General features: G+C 47.7%; 8 protein-coding genes across 8 annotated transcripts; 5 read left to right on the top strand and 3 right to left on the bottom strand.

The window, feature by feature from the left end:
* Nucleotides 1-15: 15 nt before the first annotated feature.
* On the bottom strand, nucleotides 16-1,621 carry EV420DRAFT_1643028 (Ftr1 protein; the record flags this gene model as incomplete). The annotated part of the gene is made up of 10 exons (XM_060477444.1): nucleotides 16-153; nucleotides 206-279; nucleotides 330-596; nucleotides 651-785; nucleotides 833-904; nucleotides 955-1,002; nucleotides 1,053-1,121; nucleotides 1,175-1,239; nucleotides 1,293-1,345; nucleotides 1,397-1,621. 10 exons carry the CDS (start codon nucleotides 1,619-1,621, stop codon nucleotides 16-18), a joined length of 1,146 nt encoding a protein of 381 aa, XP_060330433.1.
* Nucleotides 1,622-2,225: 604 nt separating this feature from the next.
* Nucleotides 2,226-4,877, top strand: EV420DRAFT_381899 (Fet3 protein). Its single transcript, XM_060481896.1, has 8 exons — nucleotides 2,226-2,582; nucleotides 2,630-2,773; nucleotides 2,934-3,024; nucleotides 3,072-3,246; nucleotides 3,296-3,652; nucleotides 3,706-4,063; nucleotides 4,122-4,553; nucleotides 4,610-4,877. The coding sequence occupies exons 1-8, from the start codon at nucleotides 2,356-2,358 to the stop codon at nucleotides 4,782-4,784; spliced, it is 1,959 nt and encodes a 652-aa protein (XP_060330434.1). The 5' UTR covers nucleotides 2,226-2,355; the 3' UTR covers nucleotides 4,785-4,877.
* Nucleotides 4,878-5,784: 907 nt separating this feature from the next.
* On the top strand, nucleotides 5,785-6,645 carry EV420DRAFT_1643030 (uncharacterized protein; the record flags this gene model as incomplete). Its single annotated transcript, XM_060477445.1, has 4 exons — nucleotides 5,785-6,017; nucleotides 6,060-6,078; nucleotides 6,132-6,579; nucleotides 6,632-6,645. 4 exons carry the CDS (start codon nucleotides 5,785-5,787, stop codon nucleotides 6,643-6,645), a joined length of 714 nt encoding a protein of 237 aa, XP_060330435.1.
* A 1,229-nt stretch (nucleotides 6,646-7,874) lies between these two features.
* EV420DRAFT_1270656 (uncharacterized protein) lies at nucleotides 7,875-8,517 on the bottom strand (the record flags this gene model as incomplete). The annotated part of the gene is made up of 2 exons (XM_060467583.1): nucleotides 7,875-8,109; nucleotides 8,162-8,517. Coding segments are annotated over 2 exons (591 nt in total), but the record flags the coding sequence as incomplete, so codon positions are not given.
* A 1,004-nt stretch (nucleotides 8,518-9,521) lies between these two features.
* On the top strand, nucleotides 9,522-11,146 carry EV420DRAFT_1308881 (glycoside hydrolase family 71 protein; the record flags this gene model as incomplete). Its single annotated transcript, XM_060468535.1, has 6 exons — nucleotides 9,522-9,720; nucleotides 9,772-10,190; nucleotides 10,241-10,357; nucleotides 10,408-10,621; nucleotides 10,675-10,829; nucleotides 10,883-11,146. The coding sequence occupies exons 1-6, from the start codon at nucleotides 9,537-9,539 to the stop codon at nucleotides 11,144-11,146; spliced, it is 1,353 nt and encodes a 450-aa protein (XP_060330437.1). The 5' UTR covers nucleotides 9,522-9,536.
* Nucleotides 11,147-11,598: 452 nt separating this feature from the next.
* Nucleotides 11,599-13,876, top strand: EV420DRAFT_1543804 (uncharacterized protein). The gene is made up of 9 exons (XM_060473218.1): nucleotides 11,599-12,036; nucleotides 12,093-12,161; nucleotides 12,210-12,228; nucleotides 12,281-12,546; nucleotides 12,597-12,699; nucleotides 12,748-12,932; nucleotides 12,989-13,027; nucleotides 13,080-13,235; nucleotides 13,288-13,876. Exons 1-9 carry the CDS (start codon nucleotides 11,848-11,850, stop codon nucleotides 13,417-13,419), a joined length of 1,158 nt encoding a protein of 385 aa, XP_060330438.1. The 5' UTR covers nucleotides 11,599-11,847; the 3' UTR covers nucleotides 13,420-13,876.
* EV420DRAFT_382176 (uncharacterized protein) lies at nucleotides 13,756-15,460 on the top strand. Its single transcript, XM_060481899.1, has 3 exons — nucleotides 13,756-14,628; nucleotides 14,682-15,048; nucleotides 15,107-15,460. The coding sequence occupies exons 1-3, from the start codon at nucleotides 14,074-14,076 to the stop codon at nucleotides 15,373-15,375; spliced, it is 1,191 nt and encodes a 396-aa protein (XP_060330439.1). The 5' UTR covers nucleotides 13,756-14,073; the 3' UTR covers nucleotides 15,376-15,460.
* Nucleotides 15,461-15,893: 433 nt separating this feature from the next.
* On the bottom strand, nucleotides 15,894-17,227 carry EV420DRAFT_382169 (Delta2-dienoyl-CoA-isomerase). Its single transcript, XM_060481898.1, has 6 exons — nucleotides 17,082-17,227; nucleotides 17,003-17,029; nucleotides 16,847-16,953; nucleotides 16,561-16,790; nucleotides 16,183-16,512; nucleotides 15,894-16,132 (listed from the first exon to the last, which is right to left on the bottom strand). The coding sequence occupies exons 1-6, from the start codon at nucleotides 17,156-17,158 to the stop codon at nucleotides 16,058-16,060; spliced, it is 846 nt and encodes a 281-aa protein (XP_060330440.1). The 5' UTR covers nucleotides 17,159-17,227; the 3' UTR covers nucleotides 15,894-16,057.

A 17,227-nucleotide genomic window follows, 5' to 3' on the forward strand; every position in this document is an offset into this window, starting at 1 on the left:
TTCATCACAGCGCCTTTACTTCGGTAGAGCGTACGTCTCTACAACAGCCTCATCCTTCTGTTCATTCGTTACCGAGTCTTCTTGCTTCGCCTCTCGTCTGATACGTCGACGCAAACCGGCAGCAGACTCGACGCCCAAAACCTTGACCCGTCCCTGTTCCGACAAAGAATAAGCCATTTTCACGACAATACTCAAAAAGTCGTACCTCTTTCCATTTCAGATATACCAATGAGACTATTACCGCAATCCAATAAAACACATACGAGAGCACCGTCCCCACTGCGCAAAGATCAGGTGGGGATCTACAGGTAAAGAAGCTAGACACGTACAAGAACCATTGTTGGACCATCCAAAGATAGCATTGAAGACCAGCCAGCCTTGGCCCTTCTCGTAGTCATTCGGGTTACAGCAGTCGAGGTGCCATACATTCCCTTGCACCCGATACGAGCCGGGTCCGCTACCTCCGGCATCATCCACGGACGTCCCAAGGAGGTGATTGAACGCGTTATCTTCAAACGAGCCGACCGCGCGGGAGAAAAGGCCAGCACCGATCAGCAAGATGAAGTTGGTCATCACGATGAGGAAGATAGTCAGGGCTGGAAGAGAGCTCTGGGTTAACAAAAGAGTGTGGAGACAAAAATGGTACATACTCGTCCGACTTGCGAATTGATAGATGAGGAATCCGCAGATGAGACCACAGACAAGACCAACAATAGCAGCGATGGGGATGGATGTTGCCGCTTGGCCGAGGGAGACACCTCCGACGAAGACCACAGCTTCCATACCTGATCTACTGTGAGCCCAGTCATTTGGCACCTCAATTAAAACGGACCTTCACGTAATACCGTGATCAGAGGCAAAACGAAAAAGGCCCATTTCCCTGTCGCACCGCTTCCTCGCTCGTCTACGATAGATGGGTCAGAAGGTGTTTCATACAATGTCGAATGGACATACTGGAACCGTCAAATGCTTTTTGGAGCTTGATACGCCACTTGGCTTTCGCTGAGTGGGAGATATGAGGAACGTGACAGGCTAATTAACATTCGTTTTACCTCGATCCATTTTGAGCATGGTTATCCCCATAACGAATATCATCAAGGACGCGATGAGCTGAAAGATACCTGGTGATTGATATCAGTTCCCGAGAGCGAATAGTAAGAGCATAAATACGCACCTTCCCATAGCTTTTCAGCTTTTTGCCATAGGTCTGACGCTCTAGTGAACCACACAGCAATGAATCTGGACAGACAGGTCATTAATCAAGCACGTTTATGCAAGGGAAAAAAACGGACGCAGCGCCGATTGCAAATGCAATGAAAAGTCCAATTCCAGCACCAAGGAAGATCTAAATTGATCGTACGTCACTGATCTCTGAGACAGAATATCAGCAACATACCTGGATTCGCAGCTTCCGGATGAGTCTACGACGCTTAACGACGTTATCCGAATCATTTCCAGAGCTATTCTCCTCAGAATTCGCCTCTGCCGCTACGATAGGTCGCCGATCGTCGTGAATGATCTGTTCGGCGAGGCCCAAAAGCACGGAGATGATGATGGCGGCCTCGAGGGTCTCCCGGAAGACGATGAAGAAGATGGGTACGGAAAAGAGGTTTTTGGTCATGGTGGTTGTGAGCAAGAGGAATTACTCCCGGTGAGAATGCTTTTATAGACAAAAATAGCGCAAAAGGGGGTGACAAGTGCCAAGAAAACTCGATGAAATTCTCGACCCGGCAAGCAACGCCGACCTGCCTGCCTCGCCTCTGCCTCCCTCACGAGTAAACAAGTATATCTCGAGATGACTGGCATCCCATCCTCATTGCGACACACACACACACACAGAGAGAGAGAGAGGGAGAGAGATGTTGAAAGCGTTTACGTCGGGTCGGATGCAATTCTTGGCTGGGGTTACCTGTACAGGACGAATGTTGCTAGTCTGTTTTGGTCAGTGTTCACCGCCAGCGAGAGCATCAAGGACGTACGTAGTGCAGCTAAAATACGCACAGACGAACAATGCAGCAGCATATATGCGCGTTCCATGATCTGGTGTACTCTGAAAGGGTGGGTGAGTTCACCACACGTGGCAGCTTCCTCCATCGTCAGTCTCCACCGCCGGCGAGAGCATCGAGGACGTACCTAGTACTGCTAATGTTGCGCAGACGAAAAATGTAGCAGCATATATGCGCGTCCCGAGTCCAAATGATCCAGTTCATGTGCTTTGAAAGGGTCCGTCAGACTACCACGCGTTGCGCAGCGTCCTCCATCTCTCTGCTCTCAAACATGATCTAGAACGCCTGCATGCACGTTCAAGCCCGACATAACGCAGGTGCGAGGTTGAGATGGTGATGGTCAGAAGGAATGACAGCGACGATCGAGACCTTGTTCTCTAACCACCACCATCCTCTTCGTCCTGACGATTTATGTAGACATTGGATGCATTTTTTTCTTGGTTTTATTATTGCTTTCCTGGCGAGTCCGGTGCTCGCTGGTATCCACGAGGTATGGTGGAATATTACCTACGTCCATGGAGTCAATCCCGATGGGCGTTATCCTCGTCGTGTCGTTGGAGTGAATGGGACTTGGCCGTATGTATGCGTCTCAATTTCTCACAGCTCGCTCTGAAAATCTCCAGGCCACCACCGATAGACGTCGAGCCGACTGATTCGCTCATTTTGCATGCGACTAACTCTTTGGACCGGGCTACGACTCTTCACCATCATGGGATGCTCTTCAACTCGACGCCGTGGATGGATGGGGCTTATGGGCTTTCAGAATGGTGCGTTGGTTGTATTCATGTAATTCGAGCGTTGGGCATGCAGCATTGAGGCATATATGCGTCCATTGCGCCATTTTTGCGCAGAGATTATCTTGAGCAGGGCGGCACTGACGCAGCATACCCCGCTTTTTGTATTTCTGTACTGATTTAGCCATTGTAGTGGTATTCCGCCTGGTGGACACTTCGACTACGTAGTGCCTATCAATGCTTCTGGACAATCTGGCACATTTTGGGTACACGGCCATGCCAATGTACGTACTTCCTTAGATACATGACTATGCTTTAACCGTTATCTTAGGGCCAATATGTCGATGGTTTACGCGCTCCAGCAGTGATACAACCACGTCAACATGTCTACATTTACGATGAAGAGTACACCGTCATTCTGAGCGACTGGTATCACAAGGAACACTCGGTTCTTATGAAAAAGTTCCTTACCATTCGAAATCCTGATGGTGTCGAACCTGTACCGGGTACGTGAATCCCATCTCCTCCATTGAAAATACCTAATTTGCTGCATAGATTCGGCGCTGATCTATTTTTCCCAGAAATCGTCCTATCTTCGGGATACGTCTGGTTCAGTTGCCTTCAATAAAGATGCAGCCTTACCGTTTGCACCCGGCAAGACATATCGCCTCCGGATACTCAATACATCGGCGTTTGCAATGTTCATGTTCTGGATAGACGGCCATGACATGCGATTGATAGAAGTGGATGGCACTGATATTGAGGAGTCTCCCATCGACCTTATTAGTGTCAGCGCCGGACAGCGGTATTCGGTGCTGATCACTGCTAGAAATGATACCGGTTCAAATTGGGCTGTCCATGCCAACATGGACACCGTAATGTTTGACGAGATACCAGAGAGATTGAAACCCAGTGCGTGTCGTCTCATGCGTATTTGAAAACCAGGCATATTGATACACTCACAGACGTCACGGCCTCCATCAGCTACTCTCCTTCGTCACCGCTAGTCGATTTCGGAACAACCGACAAGTACACGAGTATCGACGATATCTCGCTGGTCCCTTTGAAACCAATTGCAGCCCCGGATGCTTCCAGGACCATTGAAGTTGAAGTAGGCTTTGATGCTATGACGGACGGGACAAACCGCGGCATGTTCAACCAGATAACATACAATCCACCTCTTGTACCGGCGTTGTTCAGCGAGCTTAGCCTAGGATCCAACGCATCGTCTGAGAGTGCTTACGGTCCGCTTAGTTTTGTGCTGGAACATATGGAGGTCATAGACCTGGCCATAAAGAATGGCGACGACAATATGCATCCTTTGTGAGTTCTATTTGAAGTCGGAAGCTTCCAATATCACCTGATGACGGACTTTCCCTAGCCACATGCACGGACACGTTCCAATGCTGGTTGGACGCGCGGAAGATTACACCTCCTCTGATCCCGTTTTAAACCCACCCATTGCCCGAGGTCAACTGAACCCCATGCGCCGTGATACCATCGATGTACCTGCAGGCGGTTCCGTGACTCTGCGCATTGTCGCTGATAATCCAGGAGCGTGGATTATGCACTGTCATATTGAATGGCACCTCGAGGCAGGGCTAGCTATTCAGCTCATTGAAGCGCCCTTGGTCGCACAGGAACGTGGTATGGTCATACCACAGGTGATGCACGATCACTGTCGGGCGCTAGGCAGGCCATCGAGAGGTAATGCTGCTGGACATAATTCCACCACTGACTTGAGTGGATGGCCCCTGGGTCCATATCCAACGAAGGAGGCAAGGAAACATCTGCGTATAGGTGTTTTGGTTGGGTATGTCTATTTCTGTTAATACTTGAGAGAAGAAGTTCTGATTCGTATGTGATTAGACTGGCAACCGTGGCTCTTCTCAGTCTCGGGACATCAGTTTGGCGTAGACGAGCTTGGAAGAAAAAGTCCCGAGGTGCATACGAGGAGTTGCCGACGTTTGAGTCTGAAGATTGTAGTGCTGAAATTGAAGAGAAGGTGAGGCGAAGAAGAAGCCGTTCTTTGCCTGCCAGTTGATTTATCATTATTTTGATTTAAAGCAGATTCTTTTGCACAAGGCCGAAGGGTTTTTTGATAGAAAGTAGAGGAATGTATGATTAGAGAGGCCTCTGGGTAGACGTAAACAACTGGTAAGATCGCAATGATTGGCTACGTAAGACATGAAATAGTAGGCCGTCCGCCAAAGAAATATCGATACCAGAATTACGGATCAACGGAGTCAGAGACCTCGATGTGGTTCCTGCTCTGCATGAATACAGTCTCGGACCAAACAATAGATGTGGGATGGCGAGAGGAGCGGACAAGCTTAACAGCATGCGAAGAGTACGCACGGCGCAACTGAAACCAGGTAAGCATAGTTCGTTCCCAAAATGCGATGTCGATAACCCGCAGTCCACATTCAAATGCAGCCTACTGTCAAAATGGAAAAACGCTGAACTGGGATTGCATCAAGATTCAAGCTTGCAAGTTGTACTTGGGTACTTACACAAAGATATAATCTCCTTGGAAACAGGTTAAAGGAATCACTGTAGATTTGCAAGTATTGTGCATTCGAAACTACTGACTTATTTATACATAGCCAGGTGCATAGGCTCGTCATCCGAACAATGAACTTTGAAGGGGGTGATGATGATGATGATGATGCTCTGAATTGGTAACCCGCAACATGCCACGTAATGGGCGAAGACGCGGGGGTATAGTCCTACAGCTACGTACGTCTATACCGCTACTCGTTGTAATGCTAATCTACTGTTCAACTCTATGGGATGTGTAACTATCGGGTAAAATTCTATGTGGCTATTTTCGGTCTCGTTGGGTGTTTCTCTGTGAGAGTGTTTTCTACCTACAGAAAGGAGAAAAGAATAAATAACGGAACTTTGAAGGGGGAGAGAACAAGGACGGCCCTGGATTTCGATTAGTCGTTCAAATTTCAAAGTCCGCTCTGCCTTTAAGAACACGGTTGCCCTCGGTTGCTCAGTGTTACCCACAAATCTTGACCCTCAGCCTCGCTCTTACCATGCTGCGTTCAAAGCCAACCCGCACGCTGAAAAGAGGCCCCCGTGTTCGCAAGCAGCCTCCAGTGATGGTGGATCCCGAAGTTGAAAATGTTCCGGAGAGCGAGAGTTGTCCCGGAGGCGGCCTCATAATTCGCTACAAAGACACTGAAGGACACCTATACGATGAAATCTTCAGCCCCAACGACCCCATAGCCTTGAGCAAAAAATGGCTCCCCGTGGCGATGAAGGATTTGTATGGTGAGAATAATGTGGACTGACGCCTCATCAACACCAGGGACTACCCAGTAGTATCCGTATGTTCTCTAATTACCATGGGTGGGATATTAGCTGACAGTTATTTGCCCAGACTCCTCCCAAGCTCCGCGACCAACATTTATACCGCACCTTCCGATTCAGCTCATCTCTGTGGATTAGGGTTTGGGATCCCAATATTCCCATTCCTGCGGGTGGAATTCTTGAATTATTTGGCGCAGATATCGTCGATATCTACGGTCGCCCTCAGGCAGTGAATACCCGCGTCAAGGTTATTGTTGGTGTAAGGCTATCTCTGTCGCTGGAGCGGCCGGGTGACATCGTTGCGGCTTACAATGATATCGGGGTACGAATAGATCGTTTCGACCTCCTCCCGTCGCGGTATCCTTTAGCAGCGGATTCAGAATACATATTCAAGGATGGACGACACGAAGTTACCTACACCTTTCACCACAACCTGCTCAACGAACCAGCGCCAGAGCGGCTCCCGCGCTGGACGCGACCAAACCTCGTCTTGAGTCGATCCCGATCAGTTGATTCAGGTGAGTTGATGTGAATGTTCTACTTCGTGCTCTGTTCTAATGGCACCCCCAGGGGTTCCCCTTTGAATTATCAATGCATGAAAGGACGGACCTTTCGCGTGATGTTAACGTAGTCTTTCCACCTTTGTTTCTCTGTTTCCATACATGATCGATCCATAAATCTACTACTGGCTGCATGCATGCAATTACATCGAAAGTACAGTGCCCTCACGTCTTCACCGCCGCCCTTCCCCCAACACCAATGGCCTTATTTAAATTTAAGCTTCACATTACGACTTGCATACGACATCTTTGCCGTCACTGTCTTTCTTGTAGCGATCTAGGGTGGTTAGGCAGCCACCTGGCCTAAAAATCCGCGATGCAATCGTCCAATTCTAAAATATGACTTTCTTGCTTTAGTGATATGTATTCCCCATGACCGTCTCCTCTATAGTACCAGTGCTTTTACCTTCTTGCGTAATACTTCGACGAAGTCTATTTTTTTCATTTTCCGGAACGTCCTGATTCCTACAATGAAAAGACTTGCGGTTCTGAGGTTGTCGGCATTCGACTGCGGTGAATAGCGCTAATTTCGAAGAGAAGAGACGAAGCCGTTCTTTGCCCGCTCAGTAAGCTATATTTGTGTTTCGCTCAGCAAGAGTGTATGACTGGACTACGAGTGTTGCTAAGTAGCATGGAGAACATTAACCAGCGAGTCTTTATTGGTACCCAAAAGTTAGCAATACACCTCATGATTTATGGTTCCAGGCCTACTGCAGCGATGCCAGCCTTTGCGTCCCTCTGCCAACATACACCTCGATTTGATCTGTGAACGTACTATTGATGATGAGCTTCTTGATCTCTTGGGCTCCCGCGGGGATTTGGCGAAGTGTGTCGATGACGGTCATGACGCACGGACTTACGCTCCATACATCCCAGCGGTCGTTGTAGCCATAATCTCGAGGGACTAATGTCAGTTTGACAAGACGGAGATTCTGGAGACGTCCAAGCAGCTGAAGGGGGAGCTTGTACCGGTCATATGAGATGAAGAACGATGCGAGAGTAGAACAAATCCTCACCTCATTTATCCCAGTATAGAGCGCGATAGGGCCAATTTCGCGGAGGTATGGAAGTCGACGGATCATCGCTATGTTATCCAAGTCAGCACTGATCGTCAGTTGGAAGTTTGTTTTCTCACTTTCAAGCAACGGACTGAGCAACAAACCACAAAGGTGCACGCGATGCACAATCGGATAATATTTGATGACCTTTTTCAGAAAGTCTTCCCGCGAAGATTCGTAGAAACAATTGCAAATGACATTCAACACATTTGGGAAGCTTGAGAAAATGACATGAGCGCTGTTCGGGATAGCAAGGGTCTGAACCGAAGGGACGAGGATGTTTTCAAAGGCTCTTTGAAGAGCCTCTTCGGATCCTTTAAACTCGAGCCCAAAGATCTGTACGGTGGTCAGGCGTGGCAGCATGGACAGAGATTTCGCAATCCAAGGATATAGATTTTGAGCAGACTCTGTCAGTGTGAATGATACAGATCTACAGTTCTCTTCATAAGTCAAGAATCACACAAATATGATGAAGGACGCACTGGACATGATCAGCAAGCGCCGGATCCTTGATCGTGACGGTTTGTAATTGTCTGACGATTTCACTGGTCACATTCTGTTGCCACTCAGGGAGCTCAGGGCGCACTTCGATGTTGGGATCGGTACATTGGAATGCCTCAAGTTTCTCCCAAACCATCGGTAAAAATATCTGTCTGTAAGCCTTGCACGTCTGAGACAGAGAAACGAGCGCTGCAGATCTTTCAGTCAGCTCCTTACCGCCGACGGTCAGACAGTAGAACATTGAGGCTTTCAGAGGCGGTGAAGGGAACCGAGAGATGATTTCGAGAAGAAGTTCGGTGGGGAGGCAGGCTAATCCAGTGGCATTGCCAGCGAGCATGTTCTACGTGTCGGCGATAGTGTAGGATTGTTTCGATGAAATGCTGTTTTGCAAGCAGACTTGTTCGTATACCGGATACGCAAGGCTGATAGAACGGTGGTGGTACACTGGTAGGCTGAGGTCTGGTTGATGTGGTCGTCCCTGGGTGGCCTAAGCCTTTAAAGCAGGGATTCAACGATCACGTGCCATCGGGATTTGTCTTGTTTTCAGAGCTTTGTTGCGGAATTTCGTACTTTTCTGGTGCATTGACCCGGACTGTGCAGAGTAATTGTTATTAATCGATATTTTGAACGCAGACTTTGAAATAACCTACTGTGGTCGCTTGAGACCTTCTGGAGTTTCGCTGTAGCAGCCCGGATAATTTGAAAAAAAGAGAGCGATTGTCGAGACTAATATTGAGTACCCTGTCGACAACGAGAACTCCTTAGATGACTGGCATAGTAGCACGTTCAACCGCTCAGCCACGAATGAAGGACAAAACGAACTGTAGAGCAAAACTCCTTCAATAGGGCAGACCATTGTGCCATGACTGAATGGGTCAGTGGTGCACGATTCTCCAGCGAATTTGGAGCCAGTGACGAAACCGGGAGACGTTCGTCCTGGTAGAAGAAAGCTCGCAATATTAGGTATCTGTCACTGGGGGGAAAAGAGTAGACACGTTATTACTTGCGATGGTGTAGAGTAACTTACGACGGCGTTCTTTGACGAATAGTACAATGACAGAAGGAATTCAATGGCTTGCTCTTCATTTTCGAGCTTGCGGTTTATCATGATGTGAGCTGAAGCTGGACTGCATGGTTCATTGCCTCAAGGAGCCTTTATGGAAGTGTATAATACGACTAGAACCACGGATAGATGCTAAATTTAGCGGTTAGCGTCAAGCTACGGGAGAGGAAGATGAGCTGGAAATCCCTCCGGCGTGCGAGATGACCTGCCCTCAAGAGAAATCCCGTGACCGCATGGATTCACCACAAGAAGATACACGACCAAACAGTAGCATAACTCTACCCTCCCCCGTCATGTACCGGGCGACCATTCCCACATTTTTCTCCATTTTCTTCGTCACGCTCTTCGCGAACACTCTATTTTATGGCGCTCTTGCATCTCGTAAACTCTCTAAGCGGACATCGGACTCCAAGACCGTCGTCGCCCACTTCATCGTAGGAAACTCGCGTTCGTATAACGCTGATGACTGGACAAAGGGTATGAGCTCTAGCTTTCTCTTCTGTCTCATCGCAAGCTTAAATCTATCAGATATCCAACTCGCCTATGATAACGGAATCGACGCCTTCGCCTTGAACATCGGTGGAGACTCTTGGGAACGAGATCAAGTCGCTGACGCCTTCGGCGCTTGTAGCGCCATGAAAACGCCTTTCAAGCTGTTCTTCTCGTTTGATATGTCTTCTATACCCTGCTCTTCTGCTCAAGACGCCGAGACGCTACATCAATACCTCACCGAGTACCATAGTCACGGATCCTACTTTCTCTTTGACTCGAAAATGCTTGTGTCGACATTTTCTGGCGAACACTGTCTCTTTGGAACGAAGAATCTCGATCAAGCGTGGCAATTCGCTGTCAAACATGATTTCCCTGAAGATATCCATTTTGTACCTTCGTTCTTTGTGGACCCATCGCAAATTTCAGGACTTCAAGCCATCGATGGCATATTTGGTGTGAGTCATTTTCCGTCGTATCAAAATACTTACTAGATAATGGTTTTAAGTGGGATTCCGGTTGGACGAAGGACGGCAACGATACCACTTTCGACTCTGACCTCAACTATGTCTCCAATCTGGGGGGGAAGACGTACATGGCAGCTTGTTCACCTTGGTTCTTCACTGTAGGTAACAATTTGAATGGCCAGCTTATGCTGTTTGACGCTTCTTCCAGCACTATGGGCGCGACACGTACAACAAAAACTGGATCTATCCCTCTGATGACTGGCTATTCGCTGCACGCTGGGAAAACCTCATAATCAACAGAGAAAAAGTCGATATGGTACAAATTTTGACTTGGAACGACTTTGGAGAATCGCACTACCTAGGACCTATTGAAGGCTCTCAGTCTGGTTCGGAGGCATGGACTAATGGTTACGATCATCAAGGTAATCCGTCGGTCGCAAAACTCGGATACTATTTTGCTGACAAGATCTTTAAGCTTGGCTGAAACTCGGGTCTTACTATGCTCGCGCTTTCAAAGACGGACGCTTTTCAAACTTCGATTATAACGGCATCTACTTGTGGAGTCGTCTCTACCCTGCAGCAGCAAACGCTCCCAGTGACAGCGTAGGGATACCTGATAACTGGAAACTTGTAAGCTTCCAAGCCTGACAAATAAACAGCTATGCGACGAATAACTTTCCTAGACAAAAGACGTTCTCTGGGCAGTCGTGTTTCTGAAGGCGCCTTCTACGGTCTCACTAATCTGTGGTTCTTCAAATCTCTTCTGGCAGTTGTCCAGTGGGACATGGAAGCTTAGTCTGCCGCTCGTCGAGAATTGCCAGGTCCAGGTCCAGGTGTCCAGAGATGGATCTAACGTCGCGGAGTTCAAGCCAGATGGCTTCGCTTTCAATATGAACCCCTCTTCGTACAACTTCAACGCGCTTGTCGGCTACTATAGTTGGAACTAAGCTGAAGGGCGATGCGTATCGACAAAACTAGACTCCTACTTCTACATCTGACTGCTATTTGTTTGACTGTGACATGTAACACTACCTACATACTATGCCTACTACCTATCTGTATATTCGTATTGGGTTTATGCAAGTGCCGGGCTTTCATGCGTCTAATTTTGAGCTCAAGCTGGTTACCACCAACGCCCTCAGCTGTATGGTTAGATCTCCTGTCACCATCAGCCGACTCTTGTGCGATATGTCGCTGGAATGCCTATGTGATGAAGCTATGTTTTCGGTCGCTGGGCTCTAGGATCTCTCTCTACGAACCACGGATGCAGTAAAACCGACGCTATGTACGTCAATTTCGTCAATCAACGTTGACCAAGGAAATTTACATTCAACTTAGTATCTCTGATGACAGCCATCTTGTCGTATTTACGCTTTACGGCAACGGCTCCCTGTGTGTGTTTGATGCCGTACGTTTCTTCCCCGCGACTCGTGAGCGAGCGGGTTCGCTCATAAACAGGGCTTTCTGATCTTTTGAGCATCTGATGTACTATTCAATTTCTTCTGGCGCTGTGCTATTCAATGCGGTGGTCAAGGATAAGAGATGGACAGGCTTTCAAAACATTCAATTCTTTAACGCCGTCGGAACCGACAAGGTGCATCCATAATCAATAGCTGACACGATGAATTGATATATTTTACAAGTGTGAATGGTTGGTCGTACAGTTACCGCCATGTTGTTTCTTTCTTTCTACTTACTAGCGTCTCTCACTTTTGTTCTATCTCAAGGTAATCCCAACCCAACTGTAGGTGGGGATCCCGACAATGGCTGGCAGACATTGCCGCAGGTCATCGATGCTACCGCATATCCTGACTGGGACGTGGGAGGTGGAAGCTTAGTGAGTTACATGGCTTAGTAGACTTCGTGGATGTTGTGACTGACGACGGCTTGTAGCCCGTATACCAAACCAGCGGGGTTGATAATGGAAACATAACTAGAGCAGTGATAGTTTTACCTGGACGAGTAAGTCTTCTTCCGACTTGACTGTATCACGAGTTAATGAGTTCTTAGAACCGGGATTGCTGGTTCTGTAGGCCCGTTTCTTACTTCCGAGGGGTGGAATGTTTATCCTTATGAATCAGATTGGAACGTCATGAACAACGCTCTGTCTAATGCAACAAGGTCTGGTGCCGTTAGTGGACGCGACAACGTATCCATCATGGGACCATGCTTCTTCACGCAACCCGACTTGAAAGCAGGTGCGGCCCACGATGGCCAGATGCTTTGGGGCGCGACAACTTGGGTTAGTGGGCATGAGAGCATCACCCCACCATATCTTAGTAGCTTTGCCGTCCTCGACGCTTTGGTGGATTATTACACGGATACCAGTGTATACCCAAATCTAAAAGTAAGTAACAAAGCGTTGCCGAATTCCTACGATACTGACTATTTTCCCAGACCGTCGTCATCGCGGGGCATTCTGCAGGTGCGCAAATGACCCAGCGCTACGCTGCTTTACGGAGATCGACCAAGGACGATAATCGTCTTCACTTTTGGATAGGTGAGTTCGTTGTCCTCTGTTCGGAACAACCTTGTTAAAGCAAAACAGCCAACCCTGGGTCATTATGCTGGTTGACAAAGGACCGGCCGTTCCCTAATGCAACGTGTGGAGGTGTGGACGACTACAAGTATGGACTGTCCAGTCGCTTTCCGGCGTACTCTTCCGGGGATGCGGCTAGAAATGGTGTGGTATCTAGATATAACAGTAGGAACATACACTACGCGTGGGGTTTGGTAAGCGTGTCTCTTCGAACGTATTTAATCAGCATCTCGACTAACTGTGCCTTTAGAAAGATAATGGTCCTGGAGACACCCGATGCGAAGCACTGGTCAGGAACTTTTTTTCTGTCTCGTGCGCAGCTACTGAGCGTCTCTTTTCAGACGCAGGGGAGCACCCATTTAGAGAGAGGCCGGAATTTTGTTGCAATGCTGGAGGGTTTGGAGGGTTCCCTACCGCCAAGTGCAACCGTTGACTGGGTCGAGGGAGTCTCACACTCGAACGAGGATATGATGAATAGCCAGGCTGGGATTGACAAGGTAAGGGTATCCTCTCGCTCCATTTAAATTGTGAATCCGTCTCAAATCACAGTTGTTCCTGTACGACAATGCTCCGAGCCAGCCTCTTCCTCAGCTTCGGACCAGTGGGACATCCAGGAGCATGATATCATGGGCGATTTATCTCATGCCCGTGATATCCTCCATCCTCCTGCTTAGATGCTAGAAAATTGTATACCAAAGCCTGGATACAGACTGTTTTTGCTGTCCACCATCAATGTATTATGGTCGGGATACTACTGCAGTTTACGGATATGTAGGCGATTATTAAAACGACAATGTCTTGAAGTGATTCACATTTGTTTCTCTCCCTGCCCCGTCGATGTCTTGGCACTGGGCTACTTACTACTATATTTTCTGCCTCTCGAATTTTTTGTTGCCACTGTATGTATGTATGTCAATGGATAACACGCGACCGTGCAATTAGACACATTTGCCATGTGAGTTAGGAAAGAACAGTCCATGTTTGCTTAGAAAGACAAACGAGTACAGAATACTACGAAAACCAGCTATTTAAATACTCTTTCGTATCCTTCTAGTACTTTCTTCCTCTTAGTAAAACTTTACTTAGCAAGACCCGGACGTCGCGCCAGCCTGTACAGCCACAGGGTCATCAATATTCCACTATGGAGTTTGTTAAGCTCGGAATATTGAACCCAGCCTGGCCTTTTGAAATCCAGCTCGTATAGTACCACAGCCTCCCTTTCCTGGATTCTAACCATGTCGCGGCATATATCTCGGCCCTGCACAAATAAGTGCAAATCCTACCATCGCAGTACTTAGCCTTGTTCCTTCATCATCGATTAACGTTTCAAACGTCATGTCCACCCGTTCCAAGACCAACAGTGCCCTCATGGAAGCTCGAAAATCAAAACTGGAACGTTTCTACGAAAAGTCTTTGTTTATTGATGACAAGACAAAACACAATAACCATGCACTCCTTGGAACCGTTCGTCTTTACCTGGAAGACAAGGCCAACGAAGTCACCGAGGATCCGGAGTTCGCCCCTTTTCTTCAGTTCGTCAAACAGATCTTGGTGCATCTGATGTCGGGTTCTCAGTCTTGGGTGGGAACTGTAGTCAATTTTGGATACGTGGTCCGGACCATTGCGGCTTCAGATGTAGGGAGACAGGCTTGGATTGATTCACACCCCGAGTCTCAGGGTCCGGAAGATTTGACTCCCTACATTGTCTCTTATATCCGAGATTCGCCTCCAGCGATTGTTCTAGTCGACACTCAAGAGCACGAATCCAGAAATCGCCGTCATGCAATAAAGGAATATTCGTGGGGATTCGTATGCAAGGGTGTTGATGACCGCGAGGATAATGAGATGTTTTTTTCTCGTGAGTTGGTAGCAGCTTACATAGACCTTGAGGTGCGTCTGTGCTTATGTGCATGTAGTTCAAACACCCTGATACCACTCTACAGAAAGCCAAGGCTGATAGCCCTTCATCTGATCAACTTACGATCGTACAATCCGTCATCATGATCGCTTTTCTCCACGAGTTGACCCACACTATTACAAAATCACTTTTCAGGGGGCTTATTACTCCCGACATGAACGGCGGTCAACAGGGTGAGGCGGGAGAGGCATTAGAGCGGCTGATATTTGGTGGTATTATGTGTGTGGAGTGGTTGCGCCGAGATTTCGAAAACCGAGACCTTCGCATGAAAAGGATTCAAAATCTTTACATCATGCGTGTTCTGCCAAACCTAGATCAGGAGGCTCAGCAGGACTCATCAAATGAATGGATGCCACGAGCCCCAACTGGGAAAACTTGTTTTTACAAACTTGGTATGCATTTTCGACGCTTTTATTATGTCTGTTCTTAAGTTCAATCTTTGGTATCTAGAAATCAAGGATCTGAAGATAATGCTGGACTCCCTCGACCGAATTCAGATCTACAGCCCTGCATATGTGCCTGACCAGAATGGTATTGCTGACTGTGACGCTGGGCCCGCCGATGGAAAGTCATATGTACGCTTGCGTGTCATGTCCGAGGCCAGAACTCTTGAAGTTGACTTGAAGTCAGCTTCACCTCCATCCAAGGTAGTTGGACTAGGTTTGGATTCAATTATCGCCTTTCCTACCAAGGATAGGATTGTTGTTGGCAAGGATTAGCGTAAATGACAGTCATTCGGTATCATCCCATAATTGCATCGTTATATTCAACTCAAGTGTCATATGCCATGAAGCACGCTTCGAAAGGCAAATAAGTAATATGGGCAGTACTAGCTGTGTAAGTACGTTGGTTGTGCACCATACTCAGATTGATTTTTCATCATGTCACTCATAAATAAACACGATTTTGCTTAAAGGATCTACTGACAGAGGTATACGGTCGGTTACGACAGTGCACAGCCCTAGGTGTAGTATGCAAGGAAGACTCTGAAAAAGTATGAGATGTGTCCTTTGAGGATCTTATGAATCCGTCATGCCTGACAAGGTGTCCGATGTAGGCTGATGGTTCCATCATCTTTGCCCCAAGCCAGCTATGCGCATAGCATCAGAGAGCAGCTAGCTACCTGCCACCGGTCACCCCTCAGGTCCCTCGAAACATGGTATAGAAGATATGATAAGACGAAGATTATTTAAGGAATATCTTGAACTGTGGTTCTCGCCTTATACGGTGACAAAGCCAGAGAACAAATTCCTATACAGCTCGGATGAGCTACACAAGCACATTACAGAATGATTGGAATAAATCCATATGTAGGTGGGCATGAGAGTGGCACCGCGATTTGCCTCCGCCTATCCTTAAGTTGGAATGAAAGACGACAATCAAGTGGCACGGTTGCTGGTATTATAGCTTTGCACGAAGCGGTGCAAACGTGGGCGCGCGTCTTGCCTTCATAGCGGACACGTTTTCGATAATATCCTATATTTGGTGCTCAACGGATGAAAAAGGCGAATGAAAACGATGCCTACCCGTGTTTGAAGAGCTGCTCCATTCCAAACGGCCGTGTAGTCAAGGTTCGCAGCAATGCTGTTATCCAAAGCATGACTGATGATATGCTTCGTGCCCGCGACAGCAACGGGACTCTTTGAAGCAATCACCTTGGCCAGCTCCAGAGCTGCACCTACGACATCTTCCCTGCCGCCTTCAATAACCGAAGACAGCAGACCCATCTTTTCGGCTACAGCAGCCGAAAAAGTCTGTGACGTATAACAGAACTCTCTGACGAGGGATATGTTGCCTGCAATTTTGGGCAGATATGCCAGTGTGCCTACGTCAGCCGCTAGCCCAACATCTGCTTCCTACAAAAATATAAATATCAGTCGTCTAGGAAAGAGTCTGGTTGGCACCTTGATAGTAAAGGTAGCAGTTGAAGCTGCGTAGCGGATATCGCAGGCACAGACAATATCCACACCCAAACCGAGGACAGAACCATGTATCGCAGCAATGACTGGGAACGGGCAGCGCGCTGGTGCACCAATAGCGTGCTGGAACGTTTTGATATGCTTCGAGTGCTTGATGGCCAACCTAGCGGTGTCTTCGTCAGACTGAGAGGTTGTCAAGTTCGCCAAATCAGATACTTCAGTACACCATAACATTGTTAACCAACCAAATACACTAAAGAAGAACACTCACAGTCGATTCCTGCCGTAAAAATCTTTGGCAAGGCCGATGACAGGACGACGGCGCGCACATCTTCTTCCGCCAATTTTTCGAACAGTTCCCCGTATTGCGTCCAGAATCTTTCATAAAGTGAGGGTTGAGAATATAGGGCCAAACTGTGTTCCTTACTCGACATTGAAGGCGTTCACAGGTTTTCTAGAATCAAAATTACGGCGGTGATTTGTCGTACTAAAAAAAAGGCTCTTACCGGGATAATTCGACGTGAAAAACATGAGGTGACGGCTCAGAAACGTGAATAAACTTTGTAGAAAATTGAGAAGCCATTAGTTAATGAGTGAAAACGAGTTAATGGAGAACATGATGAATGATGACGGTTGACGTTAAGTGGGAGCC

The sequence above is a fragment of the Desarmillaria tabescens genome, assembly GCF_030435595.1.
Source record: "Desarmillaria tabescens strain CCBAS 213 chromosome Unknown EV420scaffold_18, whole genome shotgun sequence".
NCBI classification, from domain to species: domain Eukaryota; kingdom Fungi; phylum Basidiomycota; class Agaricomycetes; order Agaricales; family Physalacriaceae; genus Desarmillaria; species Desarmillaria tabescens.

Excerpts from the sequence above, each read along its gene's own strand:
- EV420DRAFT_381899 (XM_060481896.1), top strand. The coding sequence starts at position 2,356 with ATGACAGCGACGATCGAGACCTTGTTCTCTAACCACCACCATCCTCTT. Across the intron at positions 2,583-2,629 it reads GGAGTGAATGGGACTTGGCC|GCCACCACCGATAGACGTCG; the intron begins GTATGTATGCGT and ends GAAAATCTCCAG. Across the intron at positions 4,064-4,121 it reads GACGACAATATGCATCCTTT|CCACATGCACGGACACGTTC; the intron begins GTGAGTTCTATT and ends GACTTTCCCTAG.
- EV420DRAFT_1543804 (XM_060473218.1), top strand. The coding sequence starts at position 11,848 with ATGGTTGGTCGTACAGTTACCGCCATGTTGTTTCTTTCTTTCTACTTA. Across the intron at positions 12,037-12,092 it reads ACGTGGGAGGTGGAAGCTTA|CCCGTATACCAAACCAGCGG; the intron begins GTGAGTTACATG and ends GACGGCTTGTAG. Across the intron at positions 12,933-12,988 it reads TACACTACGCGTGGGGTTTG|AAAGATAATGGTCCTGGAGA; the intron begins GTAAGCGTGTCT and ends CTGTGCCTTTAG.
- EV420DRAFT_382176 (XM_060481899.1), top strand. The coding sequence starts at position 14,074 with ATGTCCACCCGTTCCAAGACCAACAGTGCCCTCATGGAAGCTCGAAAA. Across the intron at positions 14,629-14,681 it reads CAGCTTACATAGACCTTGAG|AAAGCCAAGGCTGATAGCCC; the intron begins GTGCGTCTGTGC and ends ACCACTCTACAG. Across the intron at positions 15,049-15,106 it reads AACTTGTTTTTACAAACTTG|AAATCAAGGATCTGAAGATA; the intron begins GTATGCATTTTC and ends TTTGGTATCTAG.
- EV420DRAFT_382169 (XM_060481898.1), bottom strand. The coding sequence starts at position 17,158 with ATGGCTTCTCAATTTTCTACAAAGTTTATTCACGTTTCTGAGCCGTCA. Across the intron at positions 17,030-17,081 it reads TTTCACGTCGAATTATCCCG|AAAACCTGTGAACGCCTTCA; the intron begins GTAAGAGCCTTT and ends TTTTGATTCTAG. Across the intron at positions 16,791-16,846 it reads TTTTACGGCAGGAATCGACT|TATCTGATTTGGCGAACTTG; the intron begins GTGAGTGTTCTT and ends GGTGTACTGAAG.